The 24,552-nt window shown below is 42.8% G+C and overlaps 1 protein-coding gene across 1 annotated transcript in view; it reads right to left on the bottom strand.

Moving 5' to 3' along the window:
- cdh2 (cadherin 2, type 1, N-cadherin (neuronal)) overlaps window positions 1–511 on the bottom strand; it is a 78,028-nt gene extending 77,517 nt beyond the window's left edge. Inside the window, exon 1 of the mRNA XM_039002843.1 lies at window positions 296–511. Within this exon, the coding sequence (XP_038858771.1) occupies window positions 296–343 (48 nt within the window). The 5' untranslated portion in view covers window positions 344–511. The remainder of the gene's footprint in view (window positions 1–295) is intronic.
- Window positions 512–24,552: the final 24,041 nt, after the last annotated feature.

Here is a 24,552-nt window from a genome sequence, read left to right as displayed (position 1 = left end):
TAGGCTACTATAACAAACAGGCTACCCTATCACTGCAAGCTCGAAGGCTAGACCAATGTTGTTATCACAAGCACGGATACATTTTAGCATAACGAAATCCTCAAATAGGCAACGTTTGAGCGTGATTCTAATGCATAGTCGAAAATCAATATAAGCCAACGACCTAATATCGAGGCAATGTAGAGGGAAATAAATGCAGTCTATCCCCGCAGATTGAGTCAAAGAGAGCCAACTCATCAGACCACGTCCCACCACCACACACACCACTCCGACTACCAACACAGCCTTTTCTTACCTGCACAGCTGCCAGTAGCATCAATAGAGCGCCCGCAGTAAGAAACATTATACAAATTCCTTTTTTCGAATGCGTTGTGAAAAGTCGCTCTTTCTTCGCGGTCCAATTTGAGAATGCCCACTAGGAAACGGGCGACAGCGGCATGTAGAAGGCAGCCTCTTCTCTCTCTTTTCTCCGTCCCTGCTCTGTTCTGTGCTATGCTGCTGATCGAAGCGCACTCTTGACTGGTACTGAGGCTGAACGACTGACTACCAGTCGGAGCGACCAACAACACGGGCCTCAGTGTCTCCACCTAGCGGACAACATCAAATATGGAAGGAATCACACAAAAAGGCATTTCTATCGGACGTTTTCCTCTCTCCTCTCCCGTTAGAGAATGACAGACCACGCCTCTCCTGCATAACAAAATGAGTCCTCATCATTATCCCTACTAGTGTTGTTACAATACCATAACTTTGACCTCGATACCGATACCATATTTACTATCACAATATTTGATACCATCACGATACTCAATAGGACTATACTAAATAGAAAATAAATTGTATATTAGCCAAAGTGACAGAATGGCACTTGATCCAGAGAGATTAACGCAGCTACTACTCTGTTCAATCAAATCCCCCCACCCCAAATTGGTGTGAACACATATTTGCATATGTTATCGCAGGTTCAGCAAAATGCTTATGTTTCTAGCTCCAACCATCCAGTAATACCTTACAATACAAAACATTTTCAATAGGAGTGACTTATTGAGCTTGACAAACAATCTGTTTCCCTTCAATTTGAGACTTATTTTATTTTACTGATCAACAACATTTGCATAGAAGTATATTATTTTATAAAAGTGTGCACTGTCTCTTTAACCAGTAATTACATTATTCAGGAGGCAAGAGGGGGTAGCCCTTCAGAGCCCAATAGACAGTGGAGGTGTCATAATATCAATAAAACCTAGCGGTAAAAATCTGTAATGGTTCCAATCGTTTTTTCCCCATTCATTTTTGCATCTGGGATTTTAGAACTACTTTATATAAGGTCTGTTTCATGTAGGCTTATCCTATGCTGACATTTTGATGGACATGGAATTCTCTCTCGAACAAAGTGAGTTTGATCAATATATTAGCCTCAATTTAGTCAAATTCAAAATGCTAATTAGTAACAGAGGAGACCTCAGCAAGACTACAGGTCATCTCTAGCCGACACTCCCAACTGCTGTTCACAACCCGAGTGGGGGACTTTGTCCAATCCATACATTTTTTCCGTCCTCTTTCTCTGTCTTAGCTAGTCACTGACTACACTTTAGTTATCTAGTTAGCAGAGCAGTAGATACAAAATAAGAATTGGTTTTACTTAGCCTAGATAATTGTTTATACAGTATATCAACGTTGGTGTCTATTTTTTATATTTTTTATTTGTCCTTTATTTAACCAGGTAGGCTTGTTGAGAACAAGTTTTCATTTACAACTGCGACCTGGCCAAGATAAAGCACAGCAGTTCGACACATACAACAACACAGAGTTACACATGGAATAAACAAACATACAGTCAATAATACAGTAGAAAAAAGAAAAATCTATATACAGTGAGTGCAAATGAGGTAAGATAAGGGAGGTAAAGGCAATAAATAGGCCATGGTGGCGAAGTAATTACAATATAGCAATTAGACACTGGAATGGTAGATGTGCAGAAGATGAATGTGCAAGTACTGGGGTGCAAAGGAGCAAGATAAATAAATAAATACAGTATGGGGATGAGGTAGATAGATGGGCTGTTTACAGATGGGCTATGTACAGGTGCAGTGCTCTGTGAGCTGCTCTGACAGCTGGTGCTTAAAGCTAGTGAGGGAGATATGGGTCTCCAGCTTCAGTGATTTTTGAAGTTCGTTCCAGTCATTGGCAGCAGAGAACTGGAAGGAAAGGCGGCCAAAGGAGGAATTGGCTTTGGGGGTGACCAGTGAGATATTCCTGCTGGAGCGTGTGCTACGGGTGGGTGCTGCTATGGTGACCAGTGAGCTGAGATAAGGCGTGGCTTTACCTAGCAGAAACTTGTAGATGACCTGGAGCCAGTGGGTTTGGCGATGAGTACGAAGCGATGGCCAGCCAACGAGAGCGTACAGGTCGCAGTGGTGGGTAGTATATGGGGCTTTGGTGACAAAACGGAAGGCACTGTGATAGATTGCATCCAATTTGTTGAGTAGAGTGTTGGAGGCTATTTTATAGATGACATCGCCGAAGTCGAGGATCGGTAGGATGGTCAGTTTTACGAGGGTATGTTTGGCAGCATGAGTGAAGGACGCATTGTTGTGAAATAGGAAGCCAATTCTAGATTTAATTTTGGATTGGAGATGCATAATGTGAGTCTTCAAGGAGAGTTTACAGTCTAGCCAGGCACCTAGGTATTTGTAGTTGTCCACATATTCTAAATCAGAACCGTCCAGAATAGTGATGCTGGATGGGCGTGCAGGTGCGGGCAGTGATCGGTTGAAGAGCATGCATTTAGTTTTACTTGCATTTAAGAGCAGTTGGAGGCCACGGAAGGAGTGTTGTATGGCATTGAAGCTCGTCTGGAGGTTAGTTAACACAGTGTCCAAAGAAGGGCCAGAAGAATACAGAATAGTGTCGTCTGCATAGAGGTGGATCAGAGAATCACCAGCAGCGAGAGCGACATCATTGATGTATACAGAGAAGAGAGTCGGCCCGAGATTTGAACCCTGTGGCACCCCCATAGAGACTGCAAGAGGTCCGGACAACAGGCCCTCAGATTTGACACAATGAACTCTATCAGAGAAGTAGTTGGTGAACCAGGCGAGGCAATCATTTGAGAAACCAAGAATGTCGAGTCTGCCAATAAGATTGTGCTGATTGACAGAGTCGAAAGCCTTGGCCAGGTCGATGAATACGGCTGCACAGTAATGTCTCTTATCGATGGCAGTTATGATATCGTTTAGGACCTTGAGCGTGGCTGAGGTGCACCCATGACCAGCTCTGAAACCTGATTGCATAGCGGAGAAGGTACGGTGGGATTCGAAATGATCGGTAATCTGTTTGTTGACTTGGCTTTCGAAGACCTTAGAAAGGCAGGGTAGGATAGATCTACGTAGGTCTGTAGCAATTTGGGTCTAGAGTGTCTCCCTCTTTGCAGATCATTTTCAAAAGAGAGTGTCCAGATTGTCTAGCCCGGGTGATTTGTAGGGGTCCAAGTTTTGCAGTTCTTTAAGAACATCAGCTGTCTGAATTTGGGTGAAGGAGAAATGGGGGAGGCTTGGGCGAGTTGCTGTGGGGAGTGCAGGGCTGTTGACCAGGGTAGGGGTAGCCAGGTGGAAAGCATGGTCAGCTGTAGAAAAATGCTTATTGAAATTCTCAATTATAGTGGATTTATCAGCGGTGACAGTGTTTCCTAGCCTCAGTGCAGTGGACAGCTGGGAGGAGGTGATCTTATTCTCCATGGACTTTACAGTGTCCCAGAACTTTTTTGAGTTTGTGCTACAGGATGCACATTTCTGCTTGAAAAAGCTAGCCTTAGCTTGCCTAACTGCCTGTGTATATTTGTTCCTAACTTGCCTGAAAAGTTGCATATCACTGGGGCTATTCGATGCTAATGCAGAACGCCACAGGATGTTTTTGTGCTGGTCAAGGGCAGTCAGGTCTGGAGAGAACCAAGGGATATATCTATTCCTGGTTCAACATTTTTTGAAAGGGGCATGCCTATTTAAGATGGTGAGGAAGGCACTTTTAAAGAATGACCAGGCATCCTCTACTGACGGGATGAGGTCAATATCCTTCCAGGATACCCCGGCCAGGTCGATTAGGAAGGCCTGCTTGCTGAAGTGTTTTAGGGAGCGTTTGATAGTGATGAGGGGTGGTCGTTTGACCGCAGACCCGTTACGGATGCAGGCAATGAGGCAGTGATCGCTGAGATCTTGGTTGAAAACAGCAGAGGTGTATTTGGAGGGCAAGTTGGTTAGGATGACATCTATGAGTGTGCCCGTGTTTACGGATTTGGGGTTGTACCTGGTGGGTTCATTGATCATTTGTGAGAAATTGAGGGCATCATTCTTAGATTGTAGGATGGCCAGGGTGTTAAGCTTGTCACAGTTTAGGTGACCTAGCAGCACAAGCTCTGAAGATAGATGGGGGGCAATCAGTTCACATATGGTGTCCAGGGCACAGATAGGGGCTGAGGGTGGTCTATAGCAACCGGCAACGGTGAGGGACTTGTTTCTGGAGAGGTGGATTTTTAAAAGTAGAAGCTCGAATTGTTTGGATACAGACCTTGATAGTAAGACAGAACTCTGCAGGCTATCTCTGCAGTAGATTGCAACACCGCCCCCTTGGTGGTCTTCCTGAGCCAGGATTCAGACACGGCTAGAACATCCGGGTTGGCAGAGTGTGCTAGGGCAGTGAATAAAACAAACTTAGGGAGGAGGCTTCTAATGTTAACATGCATGAAACCAAAGCTTTTACCATTACAGAAGTCAACAAATGATAGCGCCTGGGGAATGGGAGTGGAGCGAGGCACTGCAGGGCCTGGATTAACCTCCACATCACCAGAAGAACAGAGGAGGAGTAGGATAAGGGTACGGCTAAAGGCTAAAATAACTCGTCGTCTATTACGTTCAGAACAGAGAGTAAAAGGAGCAGTTTTCTGGGCACGGTAGAATAGATTCAAGGCATAATGTACAGACAAAGGAATGGTATGATGTGGATACAGTGAGGGTAAACCTGTGCATAGAGTGACGATGAAAGAGATTTTGACCCTAGAAATATAATTTAAAATAAGTCCGATTTGCTCTGGTTTGAGTCGCGCTGTGTAGACTGGCGAGAGTTGTCCGTGCTAGAGGTGGCTGATGACCGCTAGCAGTGGCTAGCTGACTACTAGCTAGTAGCTAGTTAGCTGGCTAGCTTCTGTTGGGGTTCCGGTTCAGGCGACGGTTCGGACGACGGATCAGCAGGGCTCCGTATGGTGGGTATAGTGGCCAAAGAATTTGTCTGATGGGCCTCTTAACTTGACGCTAGGGGTCAGATTTTATTTTTAATTTTTAAATAACGTTCCCAAGGTAAACGGACTATTTCTCAGGTCCAAATCGTAGAATATGCATATAATTTACAGATTAGGATAGAAAACACTCCAAAGTTTCCAAAACTGTCAAAATATTGTCTGTGAGTATAACAAAACTGATTCTGCAGGTGAAAACCTGAGAAAATCTAACAACATTAATAACATACAGCTGGCAGGTTATACACTATCGGCAGGATAGAACAGCAGCCTCTGGTAAGACAAGGGGTGAAGGTTTATGTATATTTGTAAACAACAGCTGGTGCACGATATCTAAGGAAGTCTCAAGGTTTTGTCTGTTTTGTCTGTCTACATACCACCACAGACCGGTATTGGCAATGAGCCAATGAGCTGTATACCGCCATAAGCAAACAGGAAAACGCTCATTCAGAGGAAGCTCCTAGTGGCCGAGGACTTTAATGCAGGGAAACTAAAATCAGGTTTACCTAACTTTTACCAGCATGTTAAATGTGCAACCAAAGGGAAAAAAACTCTAGACTGCCTTTACTCCACACACAGAGAAGCGTACCAAGCTCTCCCTCACCCTCCATTTGGCAAATCTGACCATAATTCTATCCTCCTGATTCCTGCTTACAAAACAATTTTTTAAGCAGGAAGCACCTGTGACTTGGTCAATTAAAAAGTGGTCAGATGAAGCAGATGGTAAATTACAGGACTGTTTTGCTAGCACAGACTGGAATAGGTTATGAGATTCTTCCGATGGCATTGAGGAGTACACCATATCAGTCAATGGCTTCATCAATAAGTGCATCGATGACGTCGTCCCCACAGTGACTGTACATACATACCCCAACCAGAAGCAATGGATTACAGGCAACATCCTCACTGAGCTAAAGGGTGGAGCTGCCGCTTTCAAGGAGCGGGACTCTAATCCGGAAGCCTATAAGAAATCCCACTATGCCCTCCGATGAACCAACAAACAGGCAATGTGTCAATACAGGACTAAGATCGAATCATACTACACCGGCTCCGACACTCGTCGGATGTGGCAGGGCTTGCAAACTATTACAGACTACAAAGGGAAGCACAGCCAAGGTCTGCCCAGTGACATGAGCCTACCAGACAAGCTAAATAACTTTTATGCTCGCTTCGAGGCAACTAACACTGAAACATGCATGAGAACATCAGCTGTTCCAGACGACTGTGTGATCACGCACTCCGCAGCCGATGTGAGTGTCATGTCTCTGACTTCTTTAATGTGATGACAAGCGATTTTATCAAATCGATTATCTAATGTTTGATTGATTACGTGATTGAATTAAACCATGCAACTATTAACTCGTTAATAACCTGGGTCACCACGGAAGAGTTAGTTTATATAGAGCGGCTATCTCCCGAATCCACTCTTAAAGATCTGAAGATCTTTTAAATCAATTGTAGTCAATCGGTAATTAATTAATCTTTACCTAATATCAGTCTCATCTGAACATGATAAAATCTTGGTTATCTGCACGAACCCATCCTTTACTATGAATCATTCATACCCAAATTGGCTCAATTATTTATTCACTAACTAATTAAAGAATGACAGAATGTACAATACATAATAACATTATACAGTAAATACCGTCCCTAGTGGACTAAACCAGTTTGGTTTATACCACGATAGATTCAGAGAGGAAAGGGGGGAGGGGAGGGGGGTTGGAAGGAAGTCTAAGGAATGGGTCTCTATCGGACATGGGAAGCTATTCTCACATAAATGCATATGCCACTAACGATCGCTCGTTCGGAGAAAAGTAATGCATTGTATTTACGTGAAGCTGGCTTCGATAGTTGAGCTGGTGGTGTGAGGCTCTGTTTTGCCCAGTCGAGGTCGCCATTGTCATTTGTAGATTCTTCCGGGTCGTCGTGGAGTGAGATGTTGTGGTTTCTGCGTCGGTCAATGTTCTTACTAGATTTGCTACCTTTCCAGTTGCAGTCTGTTAGGCTGTAATCTAGGACTCACTTCTTCTTATAGTTTATAGATCAATAGTTCAGAGTTCATACCATTTCACGTGTGGAGCAAGCTCTCACGTTGTCTGGCTTGTAGAGTTAAAATTAGACTTAGCCCTTTTTAAATGTTTTAGACAAGTCCTCACGGTATTTGGAACTGCGGTGACTTTTCTTCGTGGGGGCTTTTATTCTAGAGTGGAAAAGGGGTTGGTTCATCATTTCCAACCAATGTCTGTTCACTTGGCCGTGTCCACTGGCTGGTCATGAGTTACCATTAAAACAAACACTTTTTAATTTTAGAAGACTTAAATCACATTGTAATCTTTTCAAAAGTATTCTTATACTTAGTAAAACATTTTATCCAACCTTTAGATGCAAGCCTCATAATTGACGACCTTGTATAAACAGAGTTAGGGTAATGTGGCTGTATTGTCTTTCATGAGGTCACAAAAATGAAACAAAACGGACAGGGTCGTAGCTTGTTTCCACATTCTCTAAATTAGGAATAATGTTTAATTCTCCAATTCGGAGAGGTAGGAGTATTTTCCTTTGTCTTACAGTGAAACTCTTTCTCTACATACTGCATGGTGAAGGAGAGATGAGTCTCTGCATGGAATTTATGACGTGGTTGTTAAAGTCATAAAACTGACCCCTCCTAACATGAGAGGGGGGGGGGGGGGTTCACATCTCTGCTAGTCATGACATGAGTAAGACCTTTAAACAGGTCAACATTCACAAGGCCGCAGGGCCAGACGGATTACCAGGACGTGTACTCCGAGCATGCACTGACCAACTGGCAAGTGTCTTCACTGACATTTTCAACCTCTCCCTGTCTGAGTCTGTAATACCAACATGTTTCAAGCAGACCACCATAGGTCATGTGCCCAAGAACACTAAGGTAACCTGCCTAAATGACTACCGACCCGTAGCACTCACATCTGTAGCCATGAAGAGCTTTTAACGGCTGGTCATGGCTCACATCCACACCATTATCCCAGAAACCCTAGACCCACTCCAATTTGCATACCGCCCTAACAGATCCACAGATGATGCAATCTTTATTGCACTCCACACTGCCCTTTCACACCTGGACAAAAGGAACACCTATGTGGGAATGCTATTCATTGACTAAAGCTCAGTGTTCAACACCATAGTGCCCTCAAAGCTCATCACTAACTAAGGACACTGGGACTAAACACCTCCCTCTGCAACTGGATCCTGGCCTTCCTGACGGGCCGCCCCCAGGTGATAAGGGTAGAAAACAACGAGCGTTGCATAGGGTCGGAACCTTTCCGGTAAATTTCTGTAATTTTCCCAGAAATTTTCCATGGGAGGTTAAGCCCTGGAATTTGGGGAATTTTGCTTCAATCCATCAAAAAAGTTAGCTTATAACAGTGAACCTTTTTTTTGTGGCATACACATAAGGCAATTCTAGGACTTGTGGCATATTTTGGTTAAACTATCCCCAATTCAATGGAATATGTGCAGTGCACTCTTTCATCACATGTACAGCTGATTCTAAAGATCTTGCACACTAATGAGATGCTATTGAGCCCACACTACTACACTGTCTGAGCCAAGGAGTACATGCTTTCTGGTCAGTTCTGATTACAATACTGCGTGGGGTGAATATATTTTATATGACATTTATGATTTTTTGTTAACTTGTAAATTGTAGCCAACAGCAAAGTGTGTTTAAATAATTTCTAACTTGTTAACAATTTCTGCTAGTTAGTTTTTGCTACCAAATGGGTTTTAGCTTGCTTGAGCCTGCTAACTGAGGAGTGTTAATTTACCTGTTTCCATACATGTTTCATTTGAAAACATTTATCTTACAAAGGAGTTGTGTAATCGAACTGCTTAAACCTTTTGTCAATAGGGGGGCGCTGTTTTCACTTTGTAAAAAATCGTTCCCAAATTAAACTGCCTCGTACTCAATTCTTGCTCGTACAATATGCATATTATTATTACTATTGGATAGAAAACACTCTCTAGTTTCTAAAACCGTTTGAATTATATCTGTGAGTAAAACAGAACTCATTTTGCAGCAAACTTCCTGTCAGGAAGTGAAAAATCTGAAATCGGGGGCTCTGTTCCAGGGCCATCCTATTAATTTGCCTGAAATCTATGGATCTACATGCACTGCATACGCCTTCCACTAGATGTCAATAGGCAGTGAGAGGTGGAATGGGGTGTATAGCTTGATCTGAGGCCGAACAAGACCTCTTGGAATGACGTGACCACTCTTTCCTTTGTTCAGCATGGCGCGAGAAGGACCCCTGGATTGCGTTCTGAAAAGCTTTCGTTATAGACGTTAGATATCTCCGGCTCTGATTTTATTTGATAAATGTGTTAAAAACATCATAAAGTAGTTATTTTAAACCGAGTTATATCAGTTTATATCAGTTTATTGCGATTTTCGGCATTTTCTTTGTTTTGCGTTATGGTGAATTTGGACACTCCTGCGCCACATGGCTAGCTTTGGTTGCTAATTCGACAGATGAAGAGGACATTCTACAACCAAACAACGATTATTCTGGACAAAGGACCCCTTGTACAAGATTCTGATGGAAGCTCATCAAAAGTAGGAACCATTTATGATGTTATTTCGTATTTCTGTCGAAAATGTGTAGTCGTATTTTTCGCCCTGATTTTGGGCACTGTCTCGCTATAACGTAAGCTGTATGTCGTACTAAAGTTATTTCTAAAAATCTAACACAGCGGTTGCATTAAGAACTAGTGTATCTTTCATTTGCTGTCCAACATGTATTTTTTAGTAAAGTTTATGATTAGTTATTTGATTAGATTAGGTGCCTCTCCAAGATTTCTCCGGACAATATTTTTGCATTTTGACTACGTATTCACATTGTAAAACCACGATTTGTGCCGCTAAATATGCACATTTTCGAACAAACCATATATGTATTGTGTAATATGATGTTATAGGACTGTCATCTGATGAAGATTGTGAAGGTTAGTGAATACATTTATATCTTTTGCTGTTTTTTTCACTATCGCTACCGTTGCGTTGAATGAATGCTGTTGTGTGGTTGGCTATTGTAGTAAGCTAATATAATGCTATATTGTGTTTTCGCTGTAAAACACATAAAAAAATCTGAAATATTGGCTGGATTCACAAGATGTTTGTCTTTCATTTGCTGTACACCATGTATTTTTCAGAAATATTTTATGATGAGTATTTAGGTATTTCACGTTGGTCTCTGTAGTTATTCTAGCTGCTTTGGTGAGATTTGTGATGGTGGCTGCAATGTAAAACTATGATTTATACCTGAAATATGCACATTTTTCGAACAAAACATATGCTATACAATAAATCTGTTATAAGACTGTCATCTGATGAAGTTGTTTCTTGGTTAGTGACTATTTATATCTTTATTTGGTCGAATTTGTGATAGCTACCTATGCGGTAAAAAAATTGTGAAAATATGCGGTTGAGTCTTTTGCTATCGTGGTTAGCTAATAGAAATACATATTGTGTTTTCGCTGTAAAACATTTTAAAAATCGGAAATGATGGCTGGATTCACAAGATGTGTATCTTTCATCTGGTGTCTTGGACTTGTGATTTCATGATATTTAGATGCTAGTATTTACTTGTGGCACTATGCTAGGCTATGCTAGTCAGCTTTTTTACTGATGAGGGTGCTCCCGGATCCGGGATGGTGACTCGTGAGAAGTTAACTACTTATCTGTACATGGGATTGTATTTGTTGTTTTTTTACTCATTTATTTCTAATCTATACAGGAAAATGCCACGGGCACTATCTGATGTGTGGAGATATTTCACTGCAGCTAATGTAGAAGGAAAAGCTGTGTACATTTGCAAATACTGTGCCAAATCATATGTGAAGAACGCAACAAAGTTGCGGAATTATCTGGCCAAGTGCATAATGTTCCCTCAGTGCTCACAACAAGCAACCTCTGACGAAAGTCCCTCTACTTCTATTTGAGGTGAAAATTATGAATCAGACACATTATTGATAGCAACAGCTCATGGTCCTCATGGAATCAGAAGTTTTTTTGACTCAATTGAGGAACGTAGTCAGAGACATGCTGATGAATGTCTTGCTTGAGCTGTGTATGCAACTGGTTCACCTCTGATGCTCACAGGCAATGTGTATTGGAAGAGATTTCTGAATGTTCTTCGCCCAGCATACACCCCTCCAACCAGACATGTTCAAGTGAAGGTCAAGTAAATCATAGAGAAAGCAGACTGTATTGCAATCATCTCTGATGGGTGTTCAAATGTTCGTGGGCAAGGAATAATTAACTACATCATCTTCACACCTCAACCAATATTCTACAAGAGCACAGACACAAGGGACAACAAACACACTGGTCTCTACATTGCAGATGAGCAGAAGGCAGTCATTTATGACATTGGACCACAGAAGGTATTTGCACTGGTGACAGACAATGCTGCAAACATGAAGGCTGTTTGGTCTAAAGTGGAGGAGTCCTAACCTTACATCACACCCATTGGCTGTGCTGCTCATGCATTGAATCTGCTCCTCAAGGACATCGTGACACTGAAAACAATGGATGCACTCTACAAGAGAGCCAAGGAAATGGTTAGGTATGTGAAGGGTCATCAAGTTATAGCAGCAATCTACCTCACCAAACAAAGTGAGAAGAATAAGAGCACCACATTAAGCTGACCAGCAACACCCATTGGGGTGGTGTTGTCATCATGTTTGACAGTCTCCTGGAGGGGAAGGAGTCTCTCCAAGAAATGGCCATATCACAGTCTGCCGATATCAAGAGGATCCTCCTGGATGATAAATTATGGGAGAGAGTGGTAAGCAGCATGAAACTCCTGAAACTCCTGAAACCTATAGCAGTAGCCATTGCACGGATTGAGGGAGACAATGCCACCCTGTCTGATGTTCAGACTCTGCTCACAGATGTAAGAGAATAAATCAGTACTGCGCTACCCACTTCACTGTTACTCCAAGCAGAGGAAACTGCAGTTCTGAAATACATCAAAAAGCGTGAAGACTTCTGTCTGAAGCCCATCTACGCCAAGTATGCTGGCAAGAGCATCCTGTCTGGTGCAGAGATCAACAAGGCCTATGGTGTCAGCACTACCGTGTCTCGCCACCTTGGCCTGGATGAGGGTAAGGTTCTTGGCAGTCTGGTGAAGTACACTTCCAAGTAAGGGCTTTGGGATGGAGATGCAATATGGCAGTCGTGCCAACATATCTCATCAGCCACCTGGTGGAAGGGACTTTGTGAATCTTTCCCCTGTTGCCTCCATCATCCTCCAAATCCCACCAACTTCAGTCGCCTCAGAGCACAACTGGTCCTTGTTTGGGAACACACACACCAAAGCATGCAACAGGATGACCAAAACAAGGTTTGAAAAATTGGTGGCCATCCTGGCCAATTTTAGGCTTTTTGAGCATGACAATGAGCCATCCTCAACAAGGTTGGAAAGTGACAGTGATGATGAGGCCTCAGAGTGTGATGTTCAAGAGGTGGACATTGAGGAGGTCCAGGGAGAAGACATGGAAGCCTGAGAGGAAGACAACCAAAGCTTTAGTTTCTAGACTATCATTTTACAGATGTACAGTTTGTTGAAAACGCTTTTGGGAGATGCGATGGATCATTGGAGATCATTCAATATTCCCTTTCTTTTATTGTTCAGTGAAATCATCCCATGTGAAGAGTACACTCATTTAATTAATTTTCAATTCGGAACTATTAAAAAAAAATATATATATATTGGAGGGATTTAATCATTTGCAATTAAGGTAAAAGGTTTATGTTTCTGTCTCCATATGATATGGTAAATATATCTTCTATGCAAAAAACACAGACATTTAAATGGCATTAATATTATTTAGCATATATTTCCATTAATTCCCATATATTCCCATTAATTCCTGTTAATTCCCACGGAAAGCTTCCACCTCTGAATATTCCCCAAAATGTGCAACCCTAGTAACAACACATCCACCACGCTGAACCCCAACACGGGGGCCCCTCAGGGGTGCGTGCTCAGTCCCCTCCTGTACTCCCTGTTCACTCATGACTGCACCGCCAGGCATGACTCCAACAAAATCATTAAGTTTGCCGATGACACAACAGTGGTAGGCTTGATCACCGACAACGATGAGATAGCCTATAGGGAGGAGGTCAGAGACCTGACCGTGTGGTGCAAGGACAACAACCTCTTCCCTCAACGTGATTAAGACAAAGTAGATGATTGTGGACTACAGGAAAAGGAAGACCGAGCACGCCCCCATTCTCATCAACGGGGCTGTAGTGGAGCAGGTTGAGAGCTTCAAGTTCCTTGGCGTCCACATCACCAACAAACTAACACGGTCCAAGCACACCAAGACAGTCGTGAAGAGGGCACGACAAAACCTATTCCCCCTCAGGAGACTGAAAAGATTTGGCATGGGTCCTCAGATCCTCAAAAGGTTCTACAGCTGCACCATTGAGAGCATCCTGACTGGTTGCATCACTGCCTGGTATGGCAACTGCTCGGCCTCCGACCGCAAGGCACTACAGAGGGTAGTGCGTACGGCCTAGTACATCACCAGGGCCAAGCTTCCTGCCATCCAGGACCTCTATACCAGGCGGTGTCAGAGGAAGTCCCTAAAAATTGTCAAAGACTCCAGCCACCCTAATCATAGACTGTTCTCTTTGCTACTGCACTGCAAGCAATAACGGAGCGCCAAGTCTAGGTCCAAGAGGCTTCCAAACAGCTTCTACCCTCAAGCCATAAGACTCCTGAACATCTAATCAAATGGCTACCCAGACTATTTGCATTGCCCCCCCTTCTACGTTGCTGCTACTCTCTGTTATTATCCATGCATAGTCACTTTAATAACTCTACCAACATGTACATATTACCTCAATTACCTTGACTAACCGGTACCCCCTGTATATAGCCTCGCTATTGTTATTTTACTGCTGCTCTTCAATTATTTGTTACTTTTCATACTTTTCTTTTTAGGTATTTTCTTAAAACTGCATTGTTGGTTAAGGGCTTGTAAATAAGCATTTTACTGTAAGGTCTACACCTGTTGTATTCGGCGCATGTGACAAATAAAGTTTGATTTGTGTAACCAAGAAGCGTAGCAGTTGGATGTGTGTTTGTCTTGTCCCGTGTAAATAGTAAATAGCCTGTTTCTTCGTTTTTTTGTATATATTTTCATCTCACTTTCCATCTACGAACTAAATATACTTTCCTGCAACCCACCTCACCCAATGTGGTACGGATCTGATATGTTTATACTTTATAACTGGAACCTACATCAGAAGCTAGCCAGCTAACTAGCTACTAGTCATTGCTAGCCATGGCTATCTGTCTTCACCTTTAGCTCGCACACCTGCCAGTCTGCACAGCGCGATATCAACCCAGAGCATATCAGACTGCTTTTCTCTACCATATCACCGGACTCCTGCCGCAAGCTCTGGACCATTACACCGGATCATCGCAGCTAGCTAGATGCAACCGAGTGGCTATTGTTGGCTAACGCCTCTGTCCCGAAGCAAGCACCAGTTAGCCTGGAGCTAGACTCGAGCTAGGCCCATCTCCGGCTAGCCGATGAAGAATACCAGCTAATTCCTGGGCTACAACACCTCTTTTGCCAATTGGCTTGGACCCATTATTGTCGACACGGAGCCCCGCCGATCCATCAAGACTGGTCTGGTCGATGTGGTTTCAACAGGCTTTTCCATTGTGATGTCTCCGAAGACCCATCTGCTATCCCCAGCCCGCTAGCTTTCTGAATGCCGTGTCTCCCACTTGCCTAGCATAGTAGCAACTACTGAACGGCTCCCTAACTCACCTATTGCTGCTCATTGCTGCTCATATGATCACTCGGCTACAGAGCTAAAGCCTGCTAGACTATTCACTAACACCGTATCTCATTGTGTTTATCTGTCGGCCCCAGCCTCAAACTCAGGTCCTGTGTGTATCTAACTGACCCTCTCTGACGGTTCATTGCCATTTACCCGTTGTTGTCTTAGTTCTCCTGATCAACACCTGTGATTGCTTTATGCCTCTCTCTAATGTCAATGTTTACTTATTTTACCTTTATTTAACTAGGCAAGTCAGTTAAGAACAAATTCTTATTTTCAATGACGGCCTAGGAACAGTGGATTAACTGCCTTGTTTAGGGGCAGAATGACAGCTCAAGGATTCGATCTTGCAACCTTTCGGTTACTAGTCCAACGCTCTAACCACTAGGCTACTTGCCGCCCCAAGTTGCCTAGTGCCTTGTCTACTGCTGTTTCAGTTAGTTCTTATTGTTTTATTTCACTGTAGAGCCCCCAGTCCCGCTCAACATAACTTAGATAGCTCTTTTGTCCCACCCCACACACATGCGGAGACCTCACCTGAATTAACTGGTGCCTCCAGAGATGCAACCTCTCTCATAGAGATTACTACCATAGACATGTGATTTTTCTAAAATCCATGAGTTCAGACAGGGAGACAGTGAGACATTTAGTAAATATTTGGAAACAACCTATATTTGATACTGACGGTTGTGGGAAGGAGTGACAGACAGATAGTAGAAAAGATAGATGGAGAAGGGCTCCCCCGCACTATGCTGGGCCCTAAGGTGACCTTGATGGCTTGGGAGTATTAGGAAGGGGGGGGGGGGGGCAGGAAGAGCGCAAGACAGAGGGAGAATGAGAGGGAGAGACTGGGAGGGAGGAGCAGGAGACCTGGAGAGTTACGAAGGTTACAATCTCATTATAACCCAGGATTGAGAGAAGATAGAAGGGAAACAGAATAGTTAGATGAAGATGAGAAGATACCCCAATTCCCATTCATAACCTTACCCAACACCAGAGCTGGGGACGGAGCATAACCCGACACGATAGAAGTCTATAGGGCATGGACACAGAGGGATGTAGCAAGGGCCTTAGAAGGAGTCACACATCCTAAGACAGGAATAGAGGGATTCAGAAGAGAGTTGGTACAAGGATAATTTGCCCATACTACCTAAGGCATTGTTAAGATATGCATCAACATTGATACAAGGGCAGAGCCATGTATCAACCGGAGGGATGGTAGATGGTAGAGGTAATTAGACAACACGTTGTCTTAGGGTAGACAGAAAGCAGGTTAGAGGAAGGATGGTAGAGCAGGTTAGGAAACACTGCAGGTTAGGAAAGACGTTGTGGCCTATGTGATAATGAACTACTTAAAAATAAAAATAAATCTCATAACAATATCAATGATGTTGCTCTTGCTGCTGGTGATTCTCTGATCCACCTCTATGCAGACCATTCTCTACGCAGACCACACCATTCTGTATACATCGGGCCCTTTTTTGGACACTGTGTTAACAAACCTCCAAATGAGTTTCAATGCCATACAACTCTCCTTCTGTGACCTCCAACTGCTCTTAAATGCTAGTAAAACTAAATGCACACTCTTCAACAGATTGCTGCCCGCACCCGCCCGCCCATCCAGCATCACTACTCTGGGTGGTTCTGACTTAGAATATGTGGACAACTACAAATACCTAGGTGTCTGGTTAGACTGTAAACTCTCCTTCCAGACTCACATTAAGCATCTCCAATCTAAAATTAAATCTAGAATTGGCTTCCTATTTCGCAACAAAGCCTCCTTCACTCATGCTGCCAAACATACCCTTATAAAACTGACTATCCTACCGATCCTTGACTTCGGCGATGTCATTTACAAAATAGCCTCCAACACTCTACTCAGCAAATAGGATGTAGTCAGCAAATTGGATGTAGTCTATTACAGTGCCATCCGTTTTGTCACCAAAGCCCCATATACTACCCACCACTGCGACCTGCATGCACTCGTGGGCTGGCCCTTGCTACATATTTGTCGCCAAACCCACTGGCTCCAGGTCATCTATAATTCTTTACTAGGTAAAGCCCTGCCTTATCTCAGCTCACCGGTCACCATAGCAACACCCACCCATAGCACACAGCAGGTATATTTCACTGGTCAGCCCCAAAGCCAACACCTCCTTTGGCCGCCTTTCCTTCCAGTTCTCTGCTGCAAATGACTGGAACGAATTGCAAAAATCACTGAAGCTGGAGACTTATATCTCCCTCACTAACTTTAAGCATCAGCTGTCAGAGCAGCTTACCGATCACTGCACCTGTACACAGCCCATCTGTAAATAGCCCACCCAACTACCTCATCCCCATATTGTTATTTTTTTGTTGTTGCTCTTTTGCACCCCAGTATCTCCACTTGCACATCACCCTCTGCACATCTATCACTCCAGTGTTAATGCTAAATTGTAATTATTTCGCCACTGTGGCCTATTTATTGCCTTACCTCCCTAATCTTACTAAATTTGCACACACTGTACATATATTTTTTCTATTGTGTTATCGACTGTATGTTTTTTATCCCATGTGTAACTCTGTGTTGTTGTTTTTGTCACACTGCTTTTCTTTATCTTGGCCAGGTCGCAGTTGTAAATGAGAACTTGTTCTCAACTCGCCTACCTGGTTAAATAAAATAATAATAATAATTTGATGTCAAGTGATAAAATTATCAATTAAAGGTTAATGGAAAAACTTCACTTGTCCTCATGTGAAAATTACAGTTTATTAAATATTCTACAGCTGTAATGTCATCAATCAAATCAAACTTTTTTATTTATATAGCACATTTCTTGCAAGAAGTGCATTTCAAGGTGTTCAAAGTTATACATTGGCATCCTTCCTCTTGACAGGTCTCTATTGGTGACCAGGGAATTCTCTCTACCACATGCAAATGCCCCCCGTGGAGTTCATTGCGGTTCACAATATTGGCTGTACAGATGTGGAATGCGAGTGGAGGAAGCAAGCCATGCCCAACCAGGTGCAGTCAGTGGAAGACCTGTACCCGGCCGAAGACTACACCCCTCTGTCCCGAGAGTACACAGACGAGGATCTTCAGTGTCTAAGGAACCATGTCCGGGGAAGGTTCAGTGGATGGCATGGCTCCTTGAACCTGAGCCAGAACAACCGCTACCCTCCCTGTCATCCCTGTCTGTACCGAACATTGTTAAAAACAAGGGCACATGTGGCATGCAGGCATCCTGGCTGGCATGGCATTGTCGGTCAAGCGGCAGGCTGCTATTCGGTAGGCAACAGTTGCACAGCGCACCAACCCTAACTGGCCCACCACGAGGAGAGGGAGGTTGACGGCCAGCAATTTTGGAGCAGTGGTTAGGGCCAAGCGCGTTACTCCGTTGCTGCTAAAAAGGGTCCTCAGATCACAGTCGTTGGATGGGGTGTTGTCTGTGAAGTGGGGCACAGATAACAAAGAGGAGTGCATCAAGGCATTCAAGATGGCTACAGGGATGGATTGTAGGAGATAGGGCTTTGGGTCACAGGGTCTGGGATCCTGGGTGCCTCACTGGATGGTCTGGTGGTCGTCAAGTGTCCCTATGGTTCAAGGGACCTTACCATTGAGGAGGCAGTGAAGTCGAATGATTTCAATATCCAGGAAGAGGGAGGGTCTTATACCCTCCATGAAGACTATCCTTACTGGCACCAGGTCCAAGGGCAGCTCCACATCACTGGAAGGAACACTTGCTTCTTCATTGTGTAGATCACCATCCCCATCCAGTGTGACAACCTCTGGCAGACTCATATTGCTGTACTAGAGGATTTTTTCAAGGACCACATGCTCCCAAAGTTGGCACTGCAACAGTGAACATCTGTAAATATCTTGTTAATAGTTTTTGCACACAAATCAGTTTTTGTTCTTATTTTGAAGTTTTATTCCAATCAGTTTTTTGGGGGGGTACTGGATCAGTGTTCTCGTCACGTCTCCTGTCAGTACCTGTTTTCAAGGAAGCCAATGGTCCAAAAATATCCCAAACACACACAGCTCCTAGAATAGGTTATATAGATACAAGTTAGGCTCAAAGCAGCCAACTAAAATAATGTAGTTAACGTAAGTTAAATCACAAAGGCTGGTCTGAGTGCATGTCCTCAAAGTTTCATTTAGTAGTACAACACAATTCAGATTGCATTTTATCATGGGCACAGTTGGAATTTATATATGTGATGTTTAAATTATTTCTTACCACCTTCGTTGTGTGGAGCTTCCTTTTCTGGTAAATGCAGGGCAATTTTTCTTACCCACCGGAAAATTGCAGCTGCCTAAGCATTTGCGATGATGCAATAATTAAAGTAGTTAGCAGATGTTTCCTTTTAGCTCCTTTTGGTGTTATACCAGGTCATTCAAAAATGTAACAGCACAGCATCATGTCACTCCTCCTCAAACTATCAATTAGCCAGATGCATTTGTAGATATATTTGCACAGTATGTTTGTTATCCAACTAACCAGCCAGTTTAAGTGGAATGATTAACTGACAATATTTAAATTTAACTGACAATATTTCAACTTAACTGCCAACAACAAAGCAAAGCAACATCCAAGCAAAAGGCTACCTGCTATCCCGGCATCTGGCATCATCCCTCATACCTGGAACTTCAACATTGCCATTGAACTCCAAATAAAAAGTAATTACATTTGGATAGGTCACACCCTACAAAAATCATCTGGACTACTTAACTAGAAAGAGAGAGAGTACATCTAACACCTTGCCCAAACCGGCTGTGCGCGTGCGCCATCGTGCGCTATTGTGCATAAATTTATTTTGCCCCCCCACACCAAACGCGATCACGACATGCAGGTTAAAATATCAAAACAAACTCTGAACTAATGACATTCATTTGGGGACAGGTCGAAAAGCATTAAACATGTATGGTAATTTAGCTAGTTAGCTTGCACTTGCTAGCTAACGTTAATTTGTCCTATTTAGCTAGCTTGCTGTTGCTAGCTAATTTGTCCTGGGATATAAACATTGAGTTGTTATTTTACCTGAAATGCACAAGGATCTCTACTCCGACAATTAATCCACACATAAAACGGCCAACCGAATCGTTTCTAGTCATCTCTCCTCCTTCCAGGCTTTTTCATCTTTTAAATTATATGGTGATCGCATCTAAACTTTCATTGTATTACCACGACTACCGGCAAAACAGTTCGTCTTTCTATCACCCATGTGGGTATAACCAATGAAGAGATGGCACGTGGTTACCTGCTTCTATAAACCAATGAGGAGATGGCACGTGGGTACCTGCTTCTATAAACCAATGAGGAGATGGGAGAGGCAGGACTTGCAGCACGATCTGCGTCAGAAATAGGAATGAGTTCTATTTTAGCCCTTGGCATCGCAGACGCTCGTTGGCGCGCGTGAGCAGTGTGGGGGCAATAATTGAATAACATGAATTTCTAAATTTATTTTGCGACGCTCGCGCACGCGACATGTCCGGTCTGGTCAGTTGCTGATCGCGCTGCAAGTCCTGCCTCTCCCATCTCCTCATTGGTTTATAGAAGCAGGTACCCCCGTGCCATCTCCTCATTGGTTTCCTGGAAGGAGGAGAGATGACTAGAAACGATTTGGTTGGCCGTTTTATGTGTGGATTAATTGTCGGAGTAGAGATCCTTGTGCATTTCAGGTAAAATAACAACTCAATGTTTATATCCCAGGACAAATTAGCTAGCAACAGCAAGCTAGCTAAATAGGACAAATTAACGTTAGCTAGCAAGTGCAAGCTAACTAACTAAATTACCATACATGTTTAATGCTTTTCAACCTGTCCCCAAATTAATGTCATTGGTTCAGAGTTTGTTTTGATATTTTAACCTGCGTGTTGTGATCGCATTTGGTGTGGGGGGGCAAAATGAATGTATGCACGATAGCGCACGCGCGCAGCTGGTTTGGGCAAGGTGTCAGGATGGGAGAGACATTCCTTCCAGCAGATCTCCTTGCTGTGGGTTGCGTTGATCATGCACCGTTTCTTGTGGGGTGAGCCTGATGTTCCGCATCATTTCTAAAACATGGGGAAAAGGGGACATAAAGTAAAAATGTTGATGCATCTACAAATTCAATGTTTTACACTATTGTATCGTACTGTATTTGAGTTACTGATCTGTTCGTCCACAGGCTCGATCACACTGGCACAGGATGTCCATGCACAGGATGGTCGGAGGGATGCACTCCTGTTGGACATTTGATCAGAGGTAGGTACTTTCCAATGCTGTATCACCATATTTATCTGGACAGAAAATGCAGTGTTTGCAATGCAAACCCACCTTCGACAATGTGACAAGTGGTCCCTCAACACTTGTTCTTAAAACTTCTTATGGCTGAAGGGGCAGTATTGAGTAGCTTGGATGAAAGGTGCCCATATCAAACGGCCTGCTCCTCAGTCATAGTTCCTAATATTTGCATATTATTATTAGTATTGGATAGAAAACACTCTAAAGTTTCTAAAACTGTTTGAATTATGTCTGTGAGATTAACAGAACTCATATTGGCAGGCAAAATCCTGAGTTGAAATCAAAACAGGAAGTCAGAAATCTGAGCCTGTACGTATTCACCAGAGTCCCTTAAGAAATCCACTTGAGTTATGAATGATGTTGCACTGCCTAGGGGTTCCACTAGATGTCAACCATCAATAGAAATTACAATGAGACTTCTATGATGTTGTGGGAGAGAATGATAGCAGAATCAGTCAGGTGTCCATCAAGCAGCCATTTTCTGATCATGCTTTTTTTTTATGGAAGTCACCTATATTCCATTGCTCACGCAGACAAGAACGAATACTCCGGTTGGAACTTTATTGAAGCTTTATGTTAAAAACATCCTAATGATTGATTCAGTACTTAGTTTGAAATGTTTCTTCGACCGGTAATATCACATTTCGAAGTTTTTGTCCGATATAAAGCTGACCAGAATTAGCGTTTGGACATGTTACCAAACGCGCTAACAATTGGACATAAATAACGGATTTTTTCGAACAAAACAAACATTTATTGTGGACCTGGGATTCCTGGTGTGCTTTCTGATGTAGATCATCAAAGGTAAGGGAATATTTATCATGTATTTTCTTGTTTATGGTGACGCCATCTTTGCAGCTGTGGTATGTTACTTTTGAGCGCCGTCTCAGATTATAGCGTGCATTTCTTTTTCCGTAAAGTTTTTTTGAAATCTGACACAGCGGTTGCATTAAGGAGAGGTATATCTATAATTCAATGTGTATAACTTGTATTATCATCTATATTTATGATGAGTATTTCTGTTGAAACGATGGGCTATGCAAAGTCACTTGATGTTTTTGCAACTAGTGAATCTAGTTGCCTCAATGTAAACTCAGATTTTTTGATATAAATATGAATTTAATCAAACAAAACATGCATGTATTGTGTAACATGAAGTCCTATGAGTGTCATCTGATGAAAATAATCGAAGGTTAGTGATTAATTTTATCTCTATTCTGTTTTTTGTGAAGCTATCTTTAGCTGGAAAAAATGGCTATGCTTATTGTGGTTTTGTGGTGACCTAACATAATCGTTTGTAGTGCTTTCGCTGAAAAGCCTATTTGAAATCGGACACTTTGGTGGGATTAACAACAAGATTACCTTTAAAATGATATAAGACACATGAATGTCTGAGGAATTTTAATTATGAGATTTCTGTTTTTTGAATTTGGCGCCCTGCACTTCGACTGGCTGTTGTCATATCGGTCCCGTTACCGGGACTTCAGCCATAAGAAGTTAAGTCATGAGAACCATACACAAACATGACAAACATACCAAATACGTGAAGACCATCCTTACTGGCACCAGGTCCAAGGTCAGCTCCACATCACTGGAAGGGACACCTACTTCTTTGTTATGAGGACTACCAAAGCCTGTATCAAGGCAGAAGCTACTCTTCCTGTGGTCCAGCAAAATGAAGGCAGTTATACATTTGTAAAAACATTACAATACATTCACAACAGATTTCACAACATATTAAGTATATCCCCTCAGGCCCCTACTCCACTACCACATATCTACAACACAAAATCAATGTGTATGTGTGTGTATTGTGCATATGTTGTTGTGTGTTTGTATACATGTGTCTGTGCCTATGTTTGTGTTGTTTCACAGTCCCCGCTGTTCCATAACGTATATTTGTATCTGTTTTTTAAATCAAATTTTGCTGCCTGCATGACTTACTTGATGTGGAATAGAGTTCCATGTATTCATGGCTCTATGTAGTACTGTGCGCCTCCCATAGATTGTTCTGGACTTGGCAACTGTGAAGAGACCTCTGGTGGCATGTCGTGTGGGGTATGCATGGGTGTCCAAGCTGTTTGCCAGTAGTTCAAACAGACAGCTCGGTGCATTCAACATGTCAATACCTCTCACAAATACAAGTAGTGATGAAGTCAATCTCTCCTCCACTTTGGGCCAGGAGAGATTGACATGCATATTATTAATGTTAGTTCTCTGTGTACATCCAAGAGCCCGCCATTCTGCCTAGTTCTGAGACAAGTCCCTCTTTGTGGCACCTGGCCACACGATTGAACAGTAGTCCAGGTGACACAAAACTAGGACCTGTAGGACCTGCCTTGTTGGTTATGCTGTTAAGACTGCAGAGCAGCGCTTTATTATGGACAGACTTCTCCACAACTTAGCTACTGCTGTATCAATATGTTTTGACCATGAACGTTTACAATCCAGGGTTACTCCAAGCAGTTTAGTCTCCTCAACTTGCTCAATTACCACATTATTCATTACAAGATTTAGTTGAGGTTCAGAGTTTAGTGAATGATTTGTCCCAAATACAATGCTTTTAGTTCTTGAAATATTTAGGACTAACTTATTCCTTGCCACCCTAGCGTGACAACCTCTGACAGACTCATATTGCTCCTCCTGTCAGTGCCCGTTTTCAGGGAAGCCAATGATACACTGCTTCTCATTGTGTGAGCCTGATGTTCCACATGTCACGCCTCATGTCTAAAACATGGGGAAAATGGGACATGAAGTCAATTTCGATGCCTTTACAAATTCAATGTTTTAAACAATATTGTATCATATTTGATGATTTTGTGTTTTGTATGGGAAAACATCGAGCCCTCACGTCCTTTGTGAGCTAGCTAGCCAGCTTTAGCTAATGTAGCTAACATTAACTAGCCAACAAGGGTGCCTAACTAGCTAGCCCACCAGATTATATTTATCTAGATGGTTAACATTAGCTCACCGTTTGTGTAGTCAGACTTTTCTAAGTGGTTACATGCTAGATAACCAACCAACTGTCCTAGCCATGGTACCGGCCTGATGTTAGCTAGCAAGTCTGACCATGCGAACGGTGAGTTAATGTTAACTAGCTAACGTTAGATAAATATCTCTTCCCTGGTGGGCTAACGCTAGCTAGCATGTCA

The sequence above is a fragment of the Salvelinus namaycush genome, chromosome 10 (genome assembly GCF_016432855.1).
Source record: "Salvelinus namaycush isolate Seneca chromosome 10, SaNama_1.0, whole genome shotgun sequence".
Lineage (NCBI taxonomy): Eukaryota > Metazoa > Chordata > Actinopteri > Salmoniformes > Salmonidae > Salvelinus > Salvelinus namaycush.
Note: the sequence above shows the minus strand (reverse complement) of the source record. Positions and strands in the feature narration are given on the sequence as shown.